Source organism: Peromyscus californicus, unplaced genomic scaffold (genome assembly GCF_007827085.1).
Source record: "Peromyscus californicus insignis strain IS unplaced genomic scaffold, ASM782708v3 Scaffold_3__1_contigs__length_106647218, whole genome shotgun sequence".
NCBI classification, from domain to species: Eukaryota; Metazoa; Chordata; class Mammalia; order Rodentia; family Cricetidae; genus Peromyscus; species Peromyscus californicus.
Window position 1 is genome coordinate 21,345,203 of NW_026294551.1, and position 24,087 is coordinate 21,369,289.

General features: G+C 52.4%; 2 protein-coding genes across 2 annotated transcripts; one reads left to right on the forward strand and one right to left on the reverse strand.

The window, feature by feature from the left end:
• Positions 1-11,661: 11,661 nt before the first annotated feature.
• Rnd2 (Rho family GTPase 2) lies at positions 11,662-15,169 on the reverse strand. The gene is made up of 5 exons (XM_052756293.1): positions 15,036-15,169; positions 14,462-14,549; positions 13,435-13,544; positions 12,684-12,818; positions 11,662-12,455 (listed from the first exon to the last, which is right to left on the reverse strand). The coding sequence occupies exons 1-5, from the start codon at positions 15,135-15,137 to the stop codon at positions 12,207-12,209; spliced, it is 684 nt and encodes a 227-aa protein (XP_052612253.1). The 5' UTR covers positions 15,138-15,169; the 3' UTR covers positions 11,662-12,206.
• Positions 15,170-17,057: 1,888 nt separating this feature from the next.
• Positions 17,058-23,837, forward strand: Vat1 (vesicle amine transport 1). The gene is made up of 6 exons (XM_052756281.1): positions 17,058-17,572; positions 20,124-20,331; positions 20,696-20,866; positions 20,984-21,073; positions 21,955-22,196; positions 22,351-23,837. Exons 1-6 carry the CDS (start codon positions 17,144-17,146, stop codon positions 22,432-22,434), a joined length of 1,224 nt encoding a protein of 407 aa, XP_052612241.1. The 5' UTR covers positions 17,058-17,143; the 3' UTR covers positions 22,435-23,837.
• Positions 23,838-24,087: the final 250 nt, after the last annotated feature.

A 24,087-nucleotide genomic window follows, 5' to 3' on the forward strand; every position in this document is an offset into this window, starting at 1 on the left:
GGTTAATAGAAAGAGCACCCCAGCCTCTCATGGGATCCTGGGTGAGAGCAGATTTAACTGAAATACATTAAGTCACATAATTGTCTCAGTGTCTGACACGTGTACACCCTGTCTGATCGGAGCTCTGTATGATGCTTGGCCTAGATTAAGAGTTCTATCTGATGATGGAGTAAATCTTGTTCCTTTGACCTCTGCCTTCCCACTTTCCCATCCTGCAATCTCTAGCCCTCTCTGAGCAGAGCAGCATTTGAGAACTGGTTCCTATATTGACTTTTATCTCATTCCGAAAAGAAGCCGGAAGGGGAAGAGGATTATCAGGCAGGCATAGGGAGGGAGCCTAGAGGAGCACTCCAGCTGATTATCTCCCTCCTCAAAAATGTAACCAGAATCCACAAAGTATCAGCACAAAAACATGCAAGAGAAAAAGAAAGGAATCAGTGTTGGGATGGTTGGGGCGGAAGGAGCCAAGATGCCCAGAATGTATCCTGTGAAGGCTGCTAGGAGCAGATAAGTACAGCCTCCAAAGTGGACAGCTTAGAAAGAAGGGCAGAGTGAGGGGACTGCAGATGTGCCCAAGGAAACCGCACAGAAGGCCTGCTGCCCAAAGGAAATGGAGCTCGCTCACCATGGTTTCAACGAGTGGCCTCTGCACCCCGCTTCAGAGATGCCCACTGCCTGCAAACAACCTAAAAATCTGCTAAAGACAAGGGAACATTAAAGAGATGCACCTGGCAGGCTAAGAGTTAAAGAAAACTGAAAACAGCTAGTTTCTACAAAGAGCATGTGTGGCTTGAGGAATCTGGAAGCTAGTCCTCACCTAGCAAGGTGATGCACACCTATTAATTTGCACTTGGGCAACTGAGGCAAAAGGCTCTGCTTAAGCCGGGAGTGGTAGTTCACAGCCTGTAACTTAAACCCGTAGGAGGCTGAAGCAGAAGGAGCACTATTCCAGTTGGAGCTACAGGAGACCCTGTCTCAAAAAAACAAAACAAGAAACAGCTGGTGAAATGACTGAGCAGGTTAACATTTGCCTCCCAGACCTGTGACCTGATTTCAATCCCAGGAACCCACATGGTGGAAGTCGAGACCTGACTCAAACAAGTTGTCTTTTGATCACATGAACCCTGTGGCACACTTGTATGCACATACAGACACAAAACAAATAAAATGGGATACAAATTTGAAAAACCCCAAGAAGCTGATGCTGAATGAAAACCTAAGTGTCGGTCCCTAACTGACTGAAGGGCACGAACTTTGAACACCTGATTTCAGAGACCTAAATGACATGGTAACATGCACCTTAGTTGAGTGTTTCAAAACATTCCCCCTTGATGAAGGCCTTGGGGTGGGGCAACCGCATCACCTAAGAACTTAGACATGCAGATTCCCAGCCCTGCCTAGACCCACTGAACCAGCAACTATGGCAGGTAGGGCCTACCCAGTGACCTGGGCCTCTGCAACAGACTCAAGTCTAAGAACCACAAGCTGAGATAAGGGGAATAAGATCCTAGATCTTGGGCCCTGTGAAGAATAAATAAGGTTGGTGGGCTTGTAAATGGTTCTTATCTCCACAGTTGAAGCAGCTGGCTTCAGTTAACTCCACAATGGCCCTTTAAAAATAAACAAAGCCAAGGACAAAGATTATATTAGCCACCTAGGAGCAGAAGGGCCAGACTAGGTTTTTTTTGTTTTTTTTTTTTTAAATACAGCTAGAGGTTTAGGAGGTTTTATTAATATTTAAATTGCCATGAAACCGCAGCTGCAGCCTTTGACTCGAGCAGAGAGATATGCAAATGTGGCTTTGAAAAGCAAGGCAATTTCACACGGCCCTCAAGGTAACAAGAACAAATAAAACAAATGATTTTGTAATTTATCTCTATTGACTGATGGAGTGCAAGGCATGGACAGCCCTGAGAGAGTCAGCAACTACTTGCTCTCTGAGGGGAGCAGAGAAAGCCTGCCTGGAGGGAGGAATGCAAGCAGCCCCATAGACTTGTGACGGAAAAGACCCAAGGAGACCAGGAAGCTGCTGGAAGGAGAAGATGACTCCATTAACATGGAGCGTTTCAGAGACCCATTCTGAGGTTCTGTGACCCATCTGATCCTGCCAACTCATGGGAGCCACAGCAATAATAACCATCAATTACTACCATTTACCATACTCCTGGGTGCCGTGCGTTATTCCCTACGTACAAATAAAGAAAATGAGGTTTTGAGAGGTCAAGTGACTGACCGTAGGTCACACTATAGAAAAAAGTGACAAAGCCCAGATTCAAAGATGTGTCGGGCTAAACAGCCCATACTTTTCCCAGTGCATTTCGCTAGGTACCAGCTGGCAGTGAACAGGAAGATTAGTGATTGAAGCCAGGTGTGGTGCACTCGGGAGGCAGAGGCGGGCAGACTCTGAGTTTGAGCCCAGCCTGGTCTCTAAGTGAGTTTCAGGACAGCCAGGGCTGTTACACAGAGAAGCCCTGTATCCAAAAAAAAATAAATAAATAAAGTAATTAGTGATTGAGGGGAGTCTGTGTGCCCGGTTCATTGGTAGCTTATGTGTATGTGTTGAGTATGTGTCTGTGATTGTGAACGAGGGTAACAGGTCCATTCTGGCCTTCTGGTTGCTTACTATACAGTGGAGACAAGCCATAAAGAGTTCTAGTTCAGAGGGTTGGGGATTTAGCTCAGTGGTAGAGTGCTTGCCTAGCAAGCGCAAGGCCCTGGGTTCGATCCTCAGCTCAAAAAAAAAAAAAAAAAGAGTTCTAGTTCAGAGCTTCTTTGGGAATGAAGTGGTGGTGCCAGGACTTCTAGAAGAGAAATCCCACCCTGGGATTTCACCACCATTTGGTCAGGTGAAAGGACCAAGTGGAACCCTCAGATTCTGGAATTCGAGCTGGAAGCTCTTAAGTAGACAAGAGGTGACAGGAAAGTCTGGCCATCTCCCAGTCTCCTGAGTTCTCGAATCTTAAACCCAACCTTTTAATATGTCATCCAGGGATCCCTCGGAGGTGCTCTGGCTACCACAGATTTTGCTCAAGCTGTATTGAGTACTGCTCTGCCATCTCTGCAAGGCCCAAATCTTGCTCAACCCCTGTACTTCACAAAGCCTCTCCCTGGCTTCCCTGACCAGAATCCCTCCCCCACTTAGAATACACATTTTGAGGCTGGAGAAATGACTCAGTGGTTAAGAGCAGCGGCTGCTCTTCTAAAGGACCCTGGTTCAATTCCCAGCACCCACATGGCAGCTATCAACTGTCTGTAACTCTAGTTCCGGGGATCTGATGCTCTCTTTTGACCTCTGTTGCATACACATGGTGCACAGATGATATATGTGCAAGCAAAACACACATACAAATAATTTTTCAAATAGGGAGTTTAGAATACCCATTCTGCTTCACTTATATTTGATTTTGTTATATAGCCCTTAGTGGCTTGGAACTCACTATATAGATCAGATTGGCCTAGATTAAATTCAGAGATCCACCTGCCTCTGCCTCCTGAGTGCTGGGATTGAAGGCCTGAGCCACCACACCCAGCTGTTTTGTTATTGTTGTTGTTGGTTTTTGTTTTTGTTTTTTTTAAGATTTATTATGTATACAGCATTTATGACTGCAGGCTAGAAGAGGGCGCCAGATCTCATTACAGATAGTTGGGAGCCAACATGTGTTTGCTGGGAATTGAACTCAGGTCCTCTGGAAGAGCAGTCAGTGCTCTTAGCCGCTGAGCCACCTCTCTAGCCCTGTTGTTGTTTTAATATAGTTGAGGCCTCTGAACCCTTGAAGTGGGAATTACAGGCAGTTGTGAGCTGCTGGACCTCAGTGCTGGAAACTGTACTTGGGTCCTCTACAAGAGCAGGAGCACTCTTCCACTGAGCCATCTCTCCAGTTTGTGTTTTGTTTGTCTTGGCAACAGGATTTCATGTAACCCAGGTTGGTGTCAAAACTCCCTGAGGCCAAGGATGATGACCTTGAATTCCTGAGCCTGCTGCCTCTACCTCCCAAGTACCCGAGGGTGTGCAGCACCGTACTGGGTAGTAACATCTTCAGCCAGTCACTTGGGTCTACCTCCTGTCTTCTCTGTTTGCCTAGAAGATGCTATGCTCCCTATGGGTAGGTTAGTATATTTTTTTTCACAGTTATTGCCACCCAGTTTGCCCTGGCAGATGCCTTGCTAGGCACCTAATGAGTATCTGCTAAATGCGTTACATGGGACCCGTGAACTGAAGAGCTTATCCAGCCGATAGCCCCACCTTTAAGAACACTAGAAAGCAAGCCACAGACTGCCCTGAAACATGCTGACCCCCACCTCCCATTTTTGTGATTTACTCCACAGTCTAAGGCATCTACATGTCTGAGCCCACTCCCAGAGACTTCCTCTTTGATTCTCTTTTGCCCATCACGAAGCCTGCCTCGTGAGTAGTCAGGACAGCACCTACCCACCAGCCTGCCCTGCTCATCAGCAGCCTTTGCCAGAGAGCCTGCTGCTGCCATGACGGAGTAAATAATTATGATGTTCTGAGGAATGCCTTTGCCAGTTCAAAGCTCTAGCCCCAACATTATCTCTCCTCACTAGGGCAACAATTGCTTCCTAGATGATAAAACTGAAGTCCGGGCACTTGTCAAAGGTCACTTTATGAGTCGGTGGCAGAACTGGGCCTAACCAGCCCAGGAGTCCCTATTCATTAGGGCACAGATAGAAATGCCTTCATTAAGTTGTCTGGCCCATGTCTGGGGAAGGGAGCTTTGAATGGAATTTGGAGGCTGGGGAAGGTCAACAAGAGTTTGCAACTGTAACTAAAGGCTTTTCCCTGCCTGGAAGCTAGCATCAGTTAGTTCAGAAGAGTTTTTGTCAGGGAAAGGTGTATGTTCCTGTGTGTACTGGGTATGTGGAAGCCAGAAGTCTTCACGTGGCCTTCCTCAGAAGCCAAGCACCTTAGCTTTTTGGTTCGGTTGGCTGGTTTAGATAGGGCTTCACTACCACCGTGTAGCCTTGGCTGGCCTGACACCCATCGTATAGACCAGGCTGGCTTTGAAATGACACACATCCCCCTCCCTCTGCCTCCCAAGTCTTGGGACTAAAGGAGTATATCACCATACCTGACAAACACCCTGGTTTTTGGTGACAGGGTCTCTCACGTGGGACCTTTAGCCAGATTTGCCTGTAGACCCTAGGATTCCTCTTGTACCACCTCCCGTACCACCATGCCCGGCTTTCTTCCTGACTACTGGGGATCAAACCCAGGGCCTCGTGTTTGCCTGCAAGTCCTTTACCAACTGAGCTGCCTCCCCAGCGCCTTCCCTTTCTTTAAAGCATTCCTGAGGTCCTGGGGACGAAAGGTTAGCAGGTGTCTTGCCATTTCCCTTGAAAACTGCATAAAACAAAACGACACTATCAGCAAGTGGCACTCCACTTACACTTAAGGGCCCTCTCAGCTCATAGGCTATAGGACTCTAGGATAAAATAGTCTGTGTGTACCAAGTTAGAAAATCTTGCCTTGTTAGGTGGTGGTGGCACACACCTGTAATCCCAGCACTCAGGAGGAAGAGACAGGCAGATCTGAGTTCAAGGCCAGCCTGGTCTACAAAGTGAGTTCCAGGACAGCCAGGGCTACACAGAGAAACCCTGTCTCGATAAAACCAAAAAAGAGAGAGAGAGAAAGAAAGTCTTTCCTTAGCAAGCCTTGACCCTGGAACTTAGTGAGGGGAGGGCTTTCCAGAAACAAAGGGTTTGTGGGGACTGTCTTTGGAGTCTCCCATAGCTTCTAAGCTTGCTGATAGGATCACCCCAAACATGTAGAGGTTTAGAAAACCGTGAAACCAAGATCGGTGCTGGAGCCAACCCTGGTTCCTCACCAAATGCCAAAATATCAAGAGGAACTGTGCCGGCCCAGGCACTCTCCCACCAGCGGCCAAGCACAGGACTAGCCCTTCAGCTCCAGACCGGCTCCAGACCGGCGTTGGGGTTTTCTCCAACACCACCCTCCACAACTCCTCCTCTGTGCTGCCGTGCTCCCCTCCCCAAAGGCTGTGGTCGATGGGCGGGCAGGGGGACATAGAACCTAAGACCAGAGAGGTGTTCGTTACACCCGCTTGGGAACGCGCTAAACACATAGAACTGTACACTTTGCAACGGGAAATTGTATGTGACAGGAATTTCACGTACACCCCAAACAAAACAGCCACGTTTAGGGCAGGGAGGAGCCTGCTCTGAGGCTTTGAAAGGGTCAGGGCTCCTTGCAGGGAGTGGCAAGGCCAGACAATGTGAGGGCTAGGCTGGGCCTCCCCCTCCTCCTCCTCCACCAGATGGGAACTGGGACTCGGGAGAAAGGCCCAACTGGGGCACGGAGGACTTGAGCAGAAGAGAGGCACTCAGTGAATGCGCGGGCCCCAGCCGTCGGCTCATTTGCATCATAAGCGATTGGCTTTCCCTGCTCGTCCCTCATTAGGACACAATGGACAGTTGTTTGCGGGCGCAGCAGATCATTTACCAAGGGAGAGAGGGGACAGAGCACAAGTGACTGATAGGCTATAGTCTTGGGGGTGCGCAGCAACCCTCCACCCCTGCGTTCCACCAGCCACGGGAACTTTTGTTTTCACGCTGAGAGCGGACCTTACAGCGCCAACCAATCCCCTCCTTTGGCGGCGGTGCCAAGAAGATGGGGGACTTTAGTCAAACTGCTAGAGCTGGGGCTTCCGGTACCAGGAGTAGACTCCACATTGTTCCAGAGCTCAGCACACTTCAGCCCTGCAATGCCGTCTATTCTTCCTTCCTCTTCTCATCGGGAGTTCTAGATCTCCGTCTGCTGTTCTGGGCTTTGGTTTCCACTGTGCTGTTCCTCTTGCCTGTTCTACCTCGGATTAACCCTTGCCAGACAAGGGTAGACCTGTGACAGAGGTAGTGATGTGGAGATTGTCTGGTGTTTTGGAGATAGGCCGGGACAGAACAAATACATGCTGTGGGGTTGGTTTTGTTCTTGTTTTCTCTCCTGTTTGGGACCCTCTAACTTCTGAGTGCTGGGATTACAGGCATGCACTACCGAGCCTGGCTGGAGGCCTATTATAAATCAGGCACGAAGACGACCATGTGACACATTTTATTTCTTTCCATCTTTCAAGGTAGAGTGGCGCTCAGAGAGGTTGAGTAACTAGGGCAGGGGTACCCAGCTGGCAAGTGAGAGCTGTTTGATATAAAAAAAAAAAAAAAAAAAACCTTCCCAGACTGGATGTGGTGGCACACGCTTTTAATCCCAGCACGCTTCTAATGTGTCAGAGGCAGACAAATCTCTGAGTTCGAGGCCAGCCTGGTCTACAGAGTGAGCTCCAGGACAGCCAGGACTTACACAGAGAAACCCTGTCTCAAAGAACAAAAAAAAAAATAAATAAATAAATAAAAATTCTTAAATTCTTTTAAAAACCTTTCCAGATGTGGTGGTACACACCTTTAATTCCAGCATTTGGGAGGCAGAGGCTATTGAACCTCTGTGAGTTCAAGACTAGCCTGGTCTTCATAGCAAGTTCCAGGACAGCCAGGACTGTCTCAACAAACAAAAAAGCAAATGAAAATCTGTTTTTCCACCAGACATCCCCTCACAGAGTCTAACAATGCACACCCTCACAGAAGGCAGCCACTGCTCTGTTCTCCAGCGACAGCCCCTTCAGCACGCACCTCCGACTCCCGCCTTTCTCTGGCCCCTTTTGCAGGATGGTGAAACTGCACAGATGCGGGGCGTTTACCTCCCCCCTGGGGGTGATAGGAGGCAGTGATCCACACCAAGCAACCTGGCAGACCAGACCATGGGGGTCTCCCTCCTGCTAACACCCTTGCCTCTTCCCATCTGCCCCTCCCTTTTGTGGGTCAAGGCTGCCAGCTTCTGAATCTGCTTCATTATGCTCTGGGGGAAGGGAGAGTCAGGGTGACGGGGTGTCTATGTGCATGAACATAAGGCCTCCGGGTTCATTCTGACACTGAATGAAAAACTCGCCAATTATTCGTCCAATCTCATTAATATGCAGACAGACATCTGTTATTTAGGAGTCAACAGCAGAGGCATTTTCTTGGGGGGAGGGGTACGTATGTACATCTCTCATCTCTAGCTATTGTGGGATAGCTGCTTGGGACTCACCCCATCCCCCAGAATCTGGAGCACCCCCTCTTTCTGACCTCACAGCAGCCTTGAGGAAGGGAAATAGGTAGGTAGAGGTGGAGGGCAACCTGGAACTCAGCTGAAAGGAGGGAGGCAGAGAGGAGCCAAAATGATAGAGGAAACTACTAAGACAAAGAGCTGAGCCTCTTCTTGGGGAGGAGTGTGGAGCCTCGGAGAGAGCTGCACTCGGATGGTCTGCCAGGATCCTGATGTCCACTGGGAAATTAAAGCCATGACTACTTGCCCTCCTCTTCAGGCCATTGGACAAATCTGAGTGGATCTGGGTGGGTTGCTCTAGCCACATGGGGTCCTTAGCAACTCCAGAAAGCTGAGCATGGTAGCCTAGGATTGCAAGTTGAAGGCCAGTCTGAGTTCCAGTAAGACCCTGCCTGAAGAATAGAAACAGCTGGGCATTGTGGTCCAAGCCTCTACCCCTCAAAAGAACCCTTTTCTCAGGCTTGTAGGAGCTGGGCCCACGCAGTGGTGTAGGCTGAGACAGGAGACTTACATAGAGATATGAGTATTCATATCTATATATACAGAAAAAGTTAAAAATTACCCAAGGGCAGTGGCACATACCTGTAATCTTGGTATTTGGGAGACAGAGACAGAGGTAAGGTATATATGTAAATGAGTTCCAGGTCAGGCCAGCCAGGGCTACATGATGAGACCCTGTCCCAGGATTTGAAAAAAAAAAAACAAAACAAAACAAAAAAAACGAAACTATGTGGCTGTGAGGGCCAAATGACAGGGTGAACTGGACTAGGAACTTTGGCATGAGTAAACACATCCAGATTCTGTTGCTTAAGCTCCACCCACTATGGTGGTATTCGGATCCCCGTGTGTACACTTGAGTGTGTGTGCATGCATGTGTTCGTGCACTCATGCGGCACACAAGCGGAAGTCTGGGAACAAACTCAGATGTTAGTCCCTGCATAGGGCTCTTTCCATGGCTGACCCTCCCTCCGGACAGGGCTGGAGTCACTGTTGGGGTTGGGGGCCTTCATAGGTTGCAGTGTTTGAGAAATTAACCCAGGAGTCTCCTACCCTACCCTGGCTGATTGCTGAGGTTAAAATACACTGACAGCATCCCAGCATGATTGGTTGTTTATTTCATTAAATGATTAACAAGGCAACATTGGTGTCTAATTTGTGGGGGAAACAGCCACAGAGGAGGAAGCTGAGTCTAACTCTTGCATGTGGGGTACGGGGTGGTTGTCAGGTTCCCTCCAGCCTGCAAGGACCTTTTTGAACCCAGGAACAGCCCCATTGCCTCTTCCCACACATTGGCTCCTAGGTCCTGAGACCCATCTTCTTCCCCAGAAGTAGGTCTGGCAACACAGCCCTGCAGAGGGAACTGAATTCCCTTCCCACTGATTTTGGAAATATATTAAACTTTGGGGGTTCCTCCAACTGATTTATCTTCCTAATTATGTTTGCTTTAGGCTGATGTTGAAATGCATTTGCATTCTCTAAGCATAAATGGCACCGGAGGAAGACTGGGGGAAGAAAGAGGTGCAAACACTCTGCACTGTGGTGGCCACAGGCTTGTGCCTGCTTTGTGTTGGGTAGTCCAAGAGAAATGCCCTGCCAAAAAGTTCAAGTCTCTTTTTTTTTTTCTGTTTGGTTTTTCAAGAGGGTTTCTCTATGTAGCCCTGGCTGTCCTGGAACCCGCTCTGTGGACCAGGCTAGCCTCCAACTCACAGAAATCTGCCTGCCTCTGCCTCCTGAGCGCTGGAATTAAAAGTGTGTGCCATCACTGCCCAGCTCAAGTCAATTTTTTTTTAGGATGGGGAGAATCAGTTCTGTAGCTCATGCTGGCCTTGAACTCTCAGCAATCCTCCTGCCTCAACCTCCTTACTGTGATTACAGGCACTAACCACCTTACAAGTTCATTTTTATAGCAAGTCCCTACTGGGGAAAAATCAGTCTTCTGGGAGAGACAGAGCCCCAGCCCTCTCCAGCATCTCTTGGTTCAGGACTTCGGGCCCTTGAGGAAGGTCTTAAGAGTCATCCCCTAGTCAGGAGGATCTCCGTGAGTTTGAGGCCAGCCTGGGCTACAGAGTGAGTTCCAGGACAGGCACCAAAAATGCACACAGAAACCCTGTCTCAAAAAAACAAACAAACAAACAAAAAAAGTCATCCTCTAACCAGCTGAGGGGATGGGATGTCTAGTATCTAGACTCCCTTAGATTGGGGAGATGGCTTGGGATAGGAGTCTCACAGGAGGAGGCGATGGGAAGTGGGGCGGGCAGTTCAGTAAGTCAGAAAATGGGGAAGAAGTTCCTGCCCAGAGAGTGGGGTCTGGCAGATATTTTCTGTCATATCTCATGGAGCCCAAACCTTTGATCTCCACCACCTCATCCATCCAAAAACACCAAATCTGAACACTTCTGCCTGAGAACCCTGGTGGCTCCTCACAAGGAAGTACTGACTCCCTTGTGGGCTCTTGCGTGGCCTCAGAGGAATTTTCCAGCCTTGCTATCCCTCCCTACTGTGGGAGCCCTGCTGTGCCATGCTCGCTCTTTCCTCTAATGTCTGCATCTTCTGCACCTATGCCAAGGGTACCCCCACGCTCACTCCCTCACGACTTATTGGCTCAGGGAGCCCCACAGCAGCCAAGGTACCTCTCTTTCCTCCTGGGCCACCCTCCAGAAGCTCAGAGACTATCTTCGTCTCTCAGTCCGGTGTGTGGCACCGTTGGCACAGAGCACGCTTGGTGAGTGCCGGGAGGAGTGGAGTGTGCACGGGGTCCCACCAGATGGGAGGGTAGGGCCTGCCTCCATTCTCTCCCAATGTGTCTGGGAGAACTGGATGGGATGGAGTTGGGGGAAGGGAAGAGCCACGGATGGTTCCTAGGGGAGAATGTCACCAAAAAGAGGCCAGTGGGACCAGAGCCAGGGAGGGAATACAGGACAATCTGAAACCAGACTCCCAAGGAAACAGACCAGCACTGTCCTTGCTGACAAGTACTCCGGCCATCCCCTCCACCAGCTTTCATTCGCGAGGGGCTGGGGTGGGGATGACTCTCGATTACAGATGATGCACCCCCACCAATCATTAAGGAGCTCAAGGTAGAACTGAGGGGGAGCCCATGTTTGGGTCCTTGTAGACTTAGTCCCCTTGGTCAACTTCACCTTATTCAGGGTTCAGATTCAGTGATGTGGGAGCTTTCAATGCCCTTCCTATCCTCATAATCCCTAGGGCATCAGCAGGCTGCAAGCCAGGGGTAGAGATGGTGAACAAGGGGCTTGTACCACTTTTAACAGGCCCTCTGCCATGCTAACAGGACACCCAGCCAGGCTGAGTAATGCTGTACATCAGTTCACTCCAAGACATCCCCCTGCCCCAGCCCCTGCCCACATTAACTGGAATAAAAAGTCCCAAGGTATTTCACTCTCCCACCCCTGGCTTCTAAACATCAGATTCTTCAGTACATGGTTTTTTTTCCTGTGTTTTCTCTGCGGCAAGGATGGTGTAGATTGGGAGTTTATGAATAAAAGCAACAGGACTAAGGCCATAGCTGTTTTCCATGGTCATGGGCTTTATTTGCAGACTGCTGGGAAAGGGGGAAGCTAGCGCTGGTTGCTGGGTTGATGGTAGGAAAGGACTTCTTGCTTTAAAATTTAGTGCGTGTTGCCTGAAGGTTAGAATGTGTGAGAACAGATGTAGAAGTGAGAGGAGGGAAGAAGAGAAGGGCATCCGATGGACACTTTCCTTAGGGAAGGCAGACAGGATGTGGGAACTAGGGTAAGGAGGGAAGATACACTTTATATAGAAGACTCACTCATCCAATGTCATTGCTCGACGCTGGCTTCCCGAACACCCACCTGCCCCATCAAGTTCATGCCCCAGCCGCCTACCCTGTTAGCCCTCTCAGCTACTGGCAGAAAGGGGGATGAGGGTGTGGAGAATGGTGACACCCTTCTGTCCTCTAGCTCCTCCAACCAGAATTGCTCCTCTGCCTGCCCTGCCCTTCCAGCCAGGTCAGGAGATCAAAAAGTCCAGGAGCAGGCAGGGGAACAATTGTATCTCTCACCCTCTTCTTTCTCTGGCCCACTGCAGCCCCTCACATAAGGTTGCAGCTCTTGGCTCGATCCTTATGTATCTCGCCCTCACTGCCCCGGTCTGGCCTTCCCGACAGCTGAGTGGATCTCTGTAGTCCCCGGCGAGAGTCAGTGCGGCGCAGCTGCCTGTGGCCACGACCAAGAGAAGCCACTGTGGCCACATGGAAGACATCCCTGACGCTGCGCTCAGAAGATCGGGAGGAACACTCAACGTAGGACACAGCCCCCACCTGCTTGGCCAGCACAGTGCCCTGGAAAAGAAAGGGATGGGTGGGAATTATAGGGCTTAGCCTATGCTTCAGAAAGGAGCGTGAAGGCTGTGGGCTAGGGTTGCGGGTCAGAGCTGGGAAAGAATCAAGGGTTAGGGTCAGAGGTTATAGCAAAAGGATGAACCACGTAGGATGTCTTTAAATCAGAGCCCAAACCCAGCATGGGTGAGAGGTCCAGGCTGGGATTAAGTTGCAGGTTATAGGCCTCACCTGCTCATGTGTAACAGGGATAAGTCTCTGCTTGGATAGCTCCCTCAGTGTGGCTAGGTCAGTCCTCATGTCCAGTTTACAGCCAACCAGCACCACCTTGGCATTGGGGCAAAATTCCTGAGTCTCTCCTTGCCACTAGTTGGGGATGGAAAATAAGAGTTATGGAGGGGTGGAGGGAGACACAGGGAAAAGCCTGCGCCACGCATGCAGAAGTCACTTGGACTCTCCTAGGTGAGGCGAAGCTCTCCTTGGGTTGAGACCAGGACAGTGTAGAAGACAGAGAGACAGTGAAAAGCTTCGATGAAGACTGTCTGTCAACCTGGAACCTTCCCTTTCTCACTCCTCTTTGCTATACTTTGTCCCGAAAACAGACCAACCACACCCTCCCAGTCCTGCCTGGGAACTACGGATGCCCTAACTCACTTCTGTGCTGTCCAACATAGGCTTTTCAGGCTTTTCTTATGGAAATGATGGCCTGGACAGGAGGCCACAGAGCTTTCCAAAGCCCCAGGACTGTCATTCCCAATCCTTCCATCCAGGGCTTCCACAGCCAAGGAGATAGGGAAGGCAGATAGGCAGCCTGAGTCTCATCTCCCCAGATGCCATTTCCGGCTCCCAGGACTGATTTGCAGATGCAGTAGAGGGATGCCAGCTCTAGCCATGAGCCATCCGAGGGACACGCCATGATTCCCTCCTCCTGGGTCATGTGCCCAGTCCCCTCACTAGTTTCCCTGTGTCCCCAGGCTCCAACCTTCTTGAGGACACTGTCCAGGGTTTCTGGCCGGCTAATGTCAAAGCAGATAAGCACAGCATCAGAGTCCGGGTAGGCCAGTGGCCGGACATTGTCATAGTAAGAAGAACCTGAGGGAAGAAAGAGAGTAAGCTGATAAGGTACCTGAGTGGGTGGGAGGCCTGGAAGGGAATGAGGGACTGAACTGACAGTGGGCAAGAAGAGAATGGAAGACTGGCCTTTAATACCCATCACGGAGCGTGTTTTGAGACTGGCAAAGGGGAGCGGAGAGTGGGAAATAGCTCGCCGCTCCCTTATGAATTTTTCTAACAGTAATAATCTGTAACCTTTTGGAGTTTGGAAACCCTTTAAGAACCTCAGAAAGGCCAGGCCACGGCAGTGCACACCTTTAATCCCCGCACTCGGGAGGCAGAGCCAGGCGGATCTCTGTGAGACCCTCTGTGGTCTACAGAGGGAGATCCAGGAGAGGCACCAAAACTACACGGAGAAACCCTGAAAGAATCTCAGAAAATCTACCAATAGTCCAACAAATCTTGTGCGTGCTTTCTGGGCTTTGATGACCCATGCTCTAAAGTCCTCCAGGGAACCTAGTCAAAATAAAAACCCTTCCCATGGGGTTGGAACAGGGACAGGGAAAGAGTGTTCCTGTTCTCTTGGGACTCTAGTTCAGTCTAGAAAAAAAAACTACTTTCCACCACCGCCCTCCCCCCCACCCCGAAATTCTAAATAGCTCTCCTAAACCCGTTCCCATTCCCTAAGAAACATGTTCCAAAATAAGTCATTTCTTCCCAAGCTCCTTGGGTACGTAGAACCCAGCTGCCAGGCTCAGATATTGGGCTTTTTACTTCAGAACATGGTTTCTGTCGGGCACAAGAAACTCTGCCTCAGTTTCCCTGGCTCAAAACAGAAATTGATGGTCTAAAATTGGATGGATGTCTGAGCTAGCCTGGAATCTACGGGTCTAGCTAAGGGAGAGGCTAGGATAAGGGACCTTGGCAGTCAGGGTGACCCCGAGGGACTCAGCTACCTGAAGTATCCCACATGTTGAGCTCAATGCGGCGCTTGTCGATCTCGAAGCTCGCAGTATAGTTCTCAAACACGGTGGGGACATAACTCTGCAGACACGGATGGGTCAAAATGAGAGCTTCTTTCCAGTCCTCACCCTGACACCTGCCCTCCTCCCTAGACACCCGGTCCTGCTCCATCCCTAGAAGTTGGTCTGAGGCTGGGCTAAGGGAAGATCCGGGGAGCTACTGCCTCCACCTCCACGCAATCCTAAGGTAGACTCTCAGACCCCCTCGGGGTCCCTTTAGCCCTTAGTCCTTTCCCTCTCGGATGCCCAGGACCTCCGACATTCTCCCAGAGCGCCATCCCGGATCCTCTGATGCTCCCAAGCCCCATCCATTTCACCGCGTTCCTTGATTCCTTCCACTCCAATCCTCTGCAGTCCTTTCAGAGCCCCCCAATGCCTCTTTACCCTCCTCAGAGCCTCTTTCTCTCGTCCCTGGTTACCCTGGTACCGGTTTCCAGCGGCCCCCGGAGCCCCTGTCACCCGCTCCCTGCAGCCTCGGTGCCCCTCTCTCCAGACGCCAGTTCCTCACCCCGGGGTAGGCGTCCTTGGCGAACACCTGCAGCAGCGCTGTCTTGCCGCACTCCGCGTCCCCGACCACTACGATCTTGCAGCGGCCGCTCTGCCCCTCCATAGTCCCGGCTACGCGCCGGCCCCCCACGCCGCCCCCCTCCCGGGCCCCGCCGCCGCCTCTGCCGCCTCCTCCCCCGCCGCTGCAGCTGCAGCCTCTCGGGCCGCCGACACCGGCATCTCGCGGGCCCGCGCCGAGCCCCCGCCCGGGGCTGCGGGCCCCCTCTGCCCCGCCCCTAGCCCGCGGGCCGCGCCCCCGGCCCCGCCTCCTACCCGCACCGCCGAGGGGCGGGGCCCGGGATGGGGCGGAGCCTGGGAGGCGATGGAGGAGGGGCAGAGTCTGACCCTAGCGGGCTGCTGTGACCCCAGGAGCGCCTGAGGGTGATTGAGGCCAGCGAGCCCCGCTAACGTGAGTTCCTTAGGAGTGGAGGCGGAGCCGACTAGGGGTGAAGTTCTGAAGGGTCTTGTGCGAAGCTACACACGCAAGCGCGAGGCTTGGGCCTTCTGTGTGCCCACGCGTGCACGCAGGTGTGCTAGTGCGGACACGCGCGGCGGCAGCCATCTACTTCCTGAACACAGGGGGGCGTGAGGTATCAGGAAAGGGAGGGCTTTGGATTTTTGCCTCCCTCCTCCACTCTCGGGTCCAGGCAGGGTTTAGGGAAATGGAAGTACCGACCCGAAGCACTCCCACCCGACATTAGTGACATCATAGCTTTCCGTCTCCATAGCAACGGGTGGCCGGATCTGGGCCTACAGCAACTTAACTGTGGGCCTGGACCGTCCTAGAAGCGTGGACTGAGTTCCTCTATCCAAGTACTGAATGGAAAGTTTTAGGGGAGCGTTTGCGTCCTCTGGTGGACACTTTGGTGGAAAGAGAAAAGGAAGACTCAGGAAGCCAGAACCGGGTGACAGACAGCTCTCCTGGGGCCAGAACTAAGCCCCAGAAGCCAATTTCAGCCTCACCTTATACTAACAATAATTAAACCGCCATTTGCATGGCATCTTTTGCCTCGTGGCTGGGCGTGGTGCTGCACGACTTTAATCCCAGTATTTGGGAGGCAGAGGCAGACAGATCTCTCTCAGTACCAGGCCAGCCAGGTCTATATAAAGTCCAAGATAGCCAAGACTACACAGAGAGACCCTGTCTCAAAGAAAGAAAGAGAGTAAGAAAGAGAGAAAGGAAGAAAGAGAGAGAAAGAAAGAGAAAGAAAAGCAAGCTCTTCCTTAAGTAGAGGATGCTCATTTAAATTTTATCTCGTTTTGAATAACCCTGTAAAGATAACTAGAGCACACAACATCATTACTATTTTACAGAAAGGCAGCAGACACACAGCACTGACAACCAAAACTGTTGAGTTTAAGCTAGAGATGCAGCTCATTGCCTAGCAGTCACGAGGTTCTGGGTTCTATCTTCAATACCAACAAAAGGAAGAAAGTGAGGAAGAACAGGGAGAGTCATGGCACACGCCTTTAACCACAGCACTCAGGAGGCAGAGACAGGTGGATCTCTGTGAGTTCAAAGCCAGCCTCCTTCTACATAGCAGGTTCCAGGACAGCCAGGGCTACATAGTGAGATCGTGTCTTCGAGGTTCTCACATGTGTAATTTGCCACCGAAAGACTACAGTGAATGAAGTCTGGTTACTACTAGTGGGTAGAGTCAGAATCTGAGGCACAATTTCACCGGGTTCTGATCCACAGGTGACTAGCTCCCCAAATCTATTTTAAACTCAGATTTTTGGATTATTCTTATCCATGACAGCTTTTAAGTCGTAAAAGTCTCCGTGAATCTCGTCATGCTTATCAGTCACACACACATACACCACCCACCCCCTCCTCCACCTCCCCTCCACCCGCATCGCTAGTCCTTCAGCGCTCTCCCAGCTCGGTCAGCAGAGGGCCTAGCCCTTTAAGTCCGCGCACGAAGCTCCACCCCCCGGGCAAAGGCCCCGCCCCAGGGCCCCGCCCCACCCACTGGTGTCTGCAGCCTGCTCTCTTCCTGACGCGTGTCCCGCCCTCCCAAGCCGGGCACCCTTTCTGGACAGCTGGGAGCGCACGTCGGGAGTCTAGCCATGTCTGCCGAGAGGGAGGCAGCCGAGGCGGCCACTGCGGCGGCGGCGGCGGCCGAGGCCGGGGCCGGGACCGGGGCAGGGGCCGGGGAGGATGCGTCTTCGCAGCCCCCGACAGTCGAGGTGTCGAGCGACCCGCAGCCGCCCCCGGCCCCCGAGGCGTCGGCCTCCGCCTCGGCCCCGCCGCTGCGCTGCTTGGTACTCACCGGTTTCGGTGGCTACGACAAGGTGAAGCTGCAGAGCCGGCCGGCCGCGCCCCCGGCCCCGGGTCCCGGTCAGCTGACGCTGCGCGTGCGAGCCTGCGGGCTCAACTTCGCCGACCTCATGGCCCGCCAGGGGCTGTACGACCGGCTGCCTCCCCTGCCGGTCACCCCCGGCATGGAGGGCGCGGGGGTAGTGGTGGCCGTGGGCGAGGGTGTCGGCGACCGTAAGGTGAGCGGCAGCAAGGCGGGAGTGGGCGCGTGCCCGGGGGTGTGGCTGGGCCGGGCAGCCTTGCAGGGACGCGGGGGGGACTAACATGGGACGCATGGGAAAAGTCATTTTATGTCTTGAGGCTTAGAGGAAAAGGATTTACTGGGGACCGGCGACAGCGTTATCGCCCCTTGCCCAACCATTTTTTAGTAGTGGCCGCCGCCCCAAGCGGAGTTATAGGGGGGAAAACAATAAGGCGGTCAGGCGCATGCGCAAGATGACCTGCTCGCCCCCCTCCCCTAGTAAAACCACACCTGTGTACCCCTGCCCGCTAAACACTCCCCGGGCAGTTGTGGGCTGTGACTGAGTGGTGACTAGCTCCCCCCGCTTTCCTTCCCCGAGGGAGCTTTGAGAAGCTGTGTAGACGGGGTTAGGCGGGGGCGCAGGAGGCTGTGCCAGAGCGCTAGTCACATGCAGCCCCGTGGTGTATGGGGGTGTATGGCGGCCCCTCCCCGAGCTGGGCCGGAGGGGACACACCCATCATGGAGCAGAGAGAGCCTTGCTCCCCCCACCCCACGGGACTTACACTACTACTCAGGTTTTTGGCGTTAGGGGAGGCGGGATCGGGCTCTCATCTTTGTCTTGGGCTCGCTCTCGTGACTGCAACACCATCTCATCTCCAGTGACTCAGCGGGCAGGCCACGACCCGGGGCTACCCTTGGGAATTTCCGGCCCTAACCCTCTCTGCCTCCCTTTCGGAGGACCCCAGCCTCTGACACCCGGGGCGGGTGGAGCCCGTTTGGACTAGGGTAGAGAGGTGTGGCGCCTTGAGCAGGTTGGCCCAGCTTTGCCGGTCTGTTTCTCATTTATCATTAATCGCAGCCATAACCTCGGCCACATGAGACTTAACAGATGATCAGCTTTTTGAGAGATCTGGGGTGAGGCCTCTTCATATCATGCGTTTAGGAGTTTCTTTTCAAATTCAGCACCTTCAGGAGAGGCCTCTCCAAAGCAGACTTCAAATCTTGCCTTTGCTATCCTGCTGGGTTTGCTGGATTTGTTGAACACAAACAGCCCCTCCTTAAAGTCCTTCTCCAGGAATCCAGCTGTGGTCCCACCAGTGCCCTGACTTAGAAATAATCCTTTTCTTGGATGATGCTAAAAGGAATGGGAGGGGGAGGGGGGTGAAAGGGGAAGTTAATGGTTGGAGTTACTGCTGAAGGCCACCCATCTATCCACTCCTCCCCACACTTTCCGCCTGGTAAATACAGGATATCCTGCCCAAGGCAAGAATCTGCTGTAATCCTGGATTCTGTGGGGAGGGCTTTCCCACCCTCTTGGGGACTGTGTTGGGGAGGGGTCATGGCCCTGAGCTGGGAGGGCTAAAAGTTAGGTATGAGCCAGACCAAGTGACAGTTATTCTAGAGTACATCTGGGACTGGCCGTTAGTCTGACTGGAAATGATTCTGTTGCTAGCTCTCTTGGGTTGTTACTGTATCTACTAGACTTGAGTTTTAAGGCTTCCTTCCCCAGACCTCACCCCCAGGCCAGAACTCACAGAAAAGGTGTCCTCTTCAGTGGAGTGTGGGGACTTGACATGGAAAATGGCCTATGGAGGGGTCTTAATCTCCTGCCCTGTGGACACTGAATTTCCTGGCAGGAGCTAAGATGGGCCCTGATTGTCTAGGACAGCTCCCACACTTCCCTCTGCACACTCTTCAGAGTCAGGCTGACTGAGACTCATCCCCTCCTCCTGCCTCGTTGCTGGAAGGATTCTTCTGTCTCTGTCCCCTTTCCTCCTGAGAGAGACCCTTATGCAAGTGCCTGAGAATGAAAGACAATGCCTTTTCCTCGTGGCTGGGATGGGTTGCCTCTTCTTGAGCATCGCCCTTTTGTGCCATATCTGGGTGTATGTTTTTTCTAGGGCTGCCACTGTTAGCTTAAATACAACTGCCCCTGGGGTGGTCACACCCAGCCATTCACCATTTGCAACTCAGGTACATTTACCTGCATTGACGACTTCCCCTTCCCGTTGTTATTGTTGTTACTATTGTTAACTAACATTGCTAATATTAACTGTACGATAGACAGTGCGCTAAGTGTTACCGAATGTTGGGTTTGTTTTTTTTTTTTTTTCTTGTTTAATTCTTACAATTCCCCTTATGCAGATGAGAAAACTGGTTAAATAATTTTTATTTGCTCCAGGCCACATTGTCATTAAAATGGTGGGATCCACTTTTGCAATCAAAGCAGTTTCATCTCTTTGACAATACTTAACTCTTGCCCTAACTGGAAGTTTCTTGCGTTCAGGGACCTTACACAATAATGAAGTGTACGATCTGTTACGTGCAGATAAGGATGGCCCAAAGCTGATGTAAGGAACGATTGAGTGATTCCATGTGAAGCACTAGATAAACACTCAGTAAATGACACCGTTACTGTTAATACTATGACCACTGCTGCTGCTCCTACTGCTACTTTATGTCCCATGGTCTGGGACATGATGAAGGCCAATAAGTTACCTGTGGGTTAATGAATGAATAATCAAATGATATTCTTCCATTTTTTTAAGGCAGGGGACCGGGTGATGGTGTTGAACCGGTCGGGGATGTGGCAGGAGGAGGTCACCGTGCCATCGACCCAGACTTTCCTGATGCCTGAGGCCATGACCTTTGAGGAAGCGGCTGCTTTGTTGGTCAATTATATCACCGCCTACATGGTTCTCTTTGACTTCGGCAACCTGAGGCCTGGCCACAGCGTCTTGGTACACATGGCTGCAGGTGACAGGTCCCTTCCTTTCTTACCGCACCCTCATTTCCCTTCCAGGGGCCCCTTCTGGAGTCCGGCTGGTTTGTTGTCATGGTAACACCAGGCTGCCTGGCCTGTGGAGCCCAGAGGCCTCTGCAGTATAGTTGCCGTGGTAACATTTAGACACCAGGTCCAGCCTGCTGTCCTTAGCAACGTGCCTACACCCCACACCTTTTCCTGTCCAGTCTCCTCTCCGGTTCTCAAATATGGAATTTGAACATGGGGCCCCCAAAGGAGTTGAGGCACAGTGAACGTGACAGACTGACTGACTGGGTCTTGGTGGGGCTGGTGTGCAGAAGGGTAGCTAAGTGACTCTGTACCCACTTGGTGCTGCAGGTGGGGTGGGCATGGCAGCCCTACAGCTGTGCCGCACCGTGGAGAATGTGACGGTGTTTGGAACAGCCTCAGCCAGCAAGCATGAGGTGCTGAAGGAGAATGGGGTCACACACGCCATCGACTACCACACAACTGACTATGTGGATGAGATCAAGAAGATCTCCCCCAAAGGTAGGGGCAGGAAGTGGGGAGGACGGCACAGGACGGGGGGGGGGGGGGTCTGCGGGGGGCGGTCTCCAGATCTGTGGATATTAATGTTTTTCACCCCTGGGTCTTACTCTGTGACAGGAGTAGACATCGTCATGGACCCCCTGGGTGGGTCAGACACCGCCAGGGCCTACCACCTCCTCAAACCTATGGGCAAAGTTGTCACTTATGGTGAGTCCTTAGTTCTCTCGGATGCAGAGAGGTAGCACAGGGCAGGAGGGTGGGACTAATAATTAAATCCCATTAATAGGGTGGGATACAGGGGCCTGAGCGTCAGGGTTTGGAAGGGTCCTGGATATTTGAATGAGATTGCTGCCTCTGGGATTCTCTTTCACAACTTTTCCCGTGAGTCATAGTAATTCTGCGTTCCCATTTGGGGATTACCTCTGATGCAGACCCAGCTGCTCCGCCTCCCTCCTGCAGCGCCGCCTGGGCTTCTTTAGTCAAGGATGAACTTGAACTTCCATCTTGCCTCTACTTCCTAAATGCTGAGATTAGTGCTTGTACCACATACTTGACTTAGAGTACAGGGTAGGCAAACACTCTACCAACTGAGCTACATTCCCTTGTGTGTGGACATATGGGTGCCATGGAGCACGGGTGCACGTGAGGGACTCAGGACAGCTGGCAGGAGTCAGTGATCTTCCTCCACCATATGGGCCCCAAGGATGACACTCTGGTTGCCAAGCTTGGCACAGAGTCATCTTAAGGGTGTGTGTGTGTGTGTGTGTGTGTGTGTATGTGTATGGATGTGCACAAGTGTGTGCATACATGTATGTGCATGTGTAGACAAATCTCAAGTAGCTGAGACTTGCCATGTAACTGAGAATGGCCTTGAACTCCTGACTCTCCTGACTCTACCTCCTGAGTAGTGGGATTATAGGCATGTGCCATTGTATCTGCCAGAGAGGAAGAGTTACTTTGTGCCTGGTAACCGGGATTGTCCTGGTGTTGAGTGTGCAAGGAGATTTAGGAGCTAGACAAGCCTGGATTCAGACACACAGGGATGTACCTGGCAGCTGGATCATACACCATGTCACTCTGTCCCTTAGGAATGGCCAACGTGCTGACTGGCCCCAAGCGGAATCTGATGGCCATGGCCCGCACTTGGTGGAACCAGTTCAGCGTGACAGCTCTGCAGCTGCTGCAGGCCAACCGAGCTGTGTGTGGTTTCCACCTGGGCTACCTGGAGGGTGAGGTGGAACTGATCAGTAGGGTGGTTACCCACCTCCTGGCTCTGTACAATCAGGGCCACATCAAACCCCGAATTGACTCAGTCTGGCCCTTCGAGAAGGTGAGTGTGATGACTCCAGGAAGGGTCTGGGTTGGACTCAGAAAGTTCAGGGCCTCGGGAGAGGATCCTGGGAGCAGATGGGAACTGTCATCTTGGGGCTGGCCCTCTGAGATGGGACAGATGGCATCAATAGTGATCTTTTCTTCCCGTCCAGGTGGCTGATGCCATGAAGCAGATGCAGGAGAAGAAAAATGTGGGCAAGGTCCTCCTGGTTCCCGGACCTGAGAAGGAGACCTAGGCGAGGGGCTCAGGGCCCTTGAGAGCCGGGAAGGGAGAAGATGGGAAACCCTGTTGTGTTACCCACCAGCCTCTCACATTTCATCCTCTGTCATGATGCTCTGCCCTCCCTCCCCAAAAGGTCACTGCTGATGACCGCTTCCCTGCTCTGAGCTTGCCCTTTGCTCAGGGCTGCCCCTCCCCCTTCCTGCCCTCAGAAGAGGTTGGGAAGTGACCACTTGGATGTCTGGGCCCTGCCAAGGGGACAGGAAGGGTCAGCAGGAGGCTGGCTGCTTCCTGCCCCCCCACCCTCTCCCTGGGCCTGCCATGCTGCTTTTGTGCCAAGGTTAGCCAGTCCCTCCCTGTCCCGTCCCGGTCCCGTGTGCTTCCACCCCTGCCTATCTCCCCTCCTGCCCCACCACCTCCCCAAAGAATTAAGTGTCAGCTCAGGATGTGGGGCTAATCTGTGTGAGTCCAGCATGTACCTGTGTCTCTGTAGTGTCCACGCAACCCAAGCCGAGTGCCCACCCCTAGACTTGATCAGTACCCAACCTTGTCTCCTGCCCCCAGTTTCTCAAGCACAATTGGATTTCTTCCACCTCCAATTTGCTGCCTTTAACCAAGGCTGCCTCCTCCAGCAAGGGCCAGAATCAGACCAACTCCCCAGCTTCCCGCTCCGGGAGGGTACCCAGTCCCCCCCCTTCACTGAGGTCTCTGGATTTGTCTCAGTGCCTTAGCATTGGAAAACCTGTGCTGGGGGGGCAGCCCCGTCCCCGGCTCCGTTCTCGTCTCCCCAGTGCCTTCCCTAGCCTGGTGGAGCAGAGACCTTACTCCTCCCCAGTCCTAGAACACTGCCAAAAATCCGTGTACGTGCCAGGGGTGGGAGGGCAGCGCCAGCCTCTGGGGATCGGTCGCTTTTACTGTGGTCTGCGCCCTGCGCCATCCTTTGTCCGTCGGCGGTGGAGAAAAAAGAGGCAGGAAGATGGACCGGCCAGAGTTCTGAGAGACTGCTGGGTCTTATTCGGGACCAAAGTGAGAATCCGAGCACACTACCTTTGCTGACAAGGGAGATTGCTGCCTTCCCAGAGCCCAGAGGCAGCCTTGAGGTTCAGCCCCAAACTTTGTTTACACTGGTGGGGGAGGAGGAGCTCGGGCAGGGAGCGAATGGGGTAGTTAAAAGGACCTGGGCTACTGGAGCCAAAGCGGGGACCTTTAAGGCTGGGTAGGGGTGATCCCTCTGCTTCTGAGTTTGGATTAGGGAGAGCTGTTACTCCAGCCGTCGTCAGCGGGAGGGAGGGGGAGGGGCCCAGCCACTCTTGTCTAAATGAGGCCTCCATGTAGGAAGTGCGATTTCTGCTTTTGTGCCCCCCACCCCATTACCACAGCTGCCTTTGTGTTTGTGTCAATAAAAAGCCAAACCCCGAATTCTGACCAGATGTTGCCTTTAAGGGTGGTGGGGCCCGGCAGTGGTGGTGCACGCCCTTAATCCCAGCACTCGGGAGGCAGAGCCAGGTGGATCTCTGTGAGTTCGAGGCCAGCCTGGTCTACAGAGCAAGTACCAGAACTGCCAGGGCAACCCTGTCTCTCAAGGGAAAAAAAAGTGGTGGAGAAAGTGAGTCAGTGGAAGGCCACTGTTGTCCAGGTCTGGGTTCCGCCCTCTCCCGTGGCCTCCTTT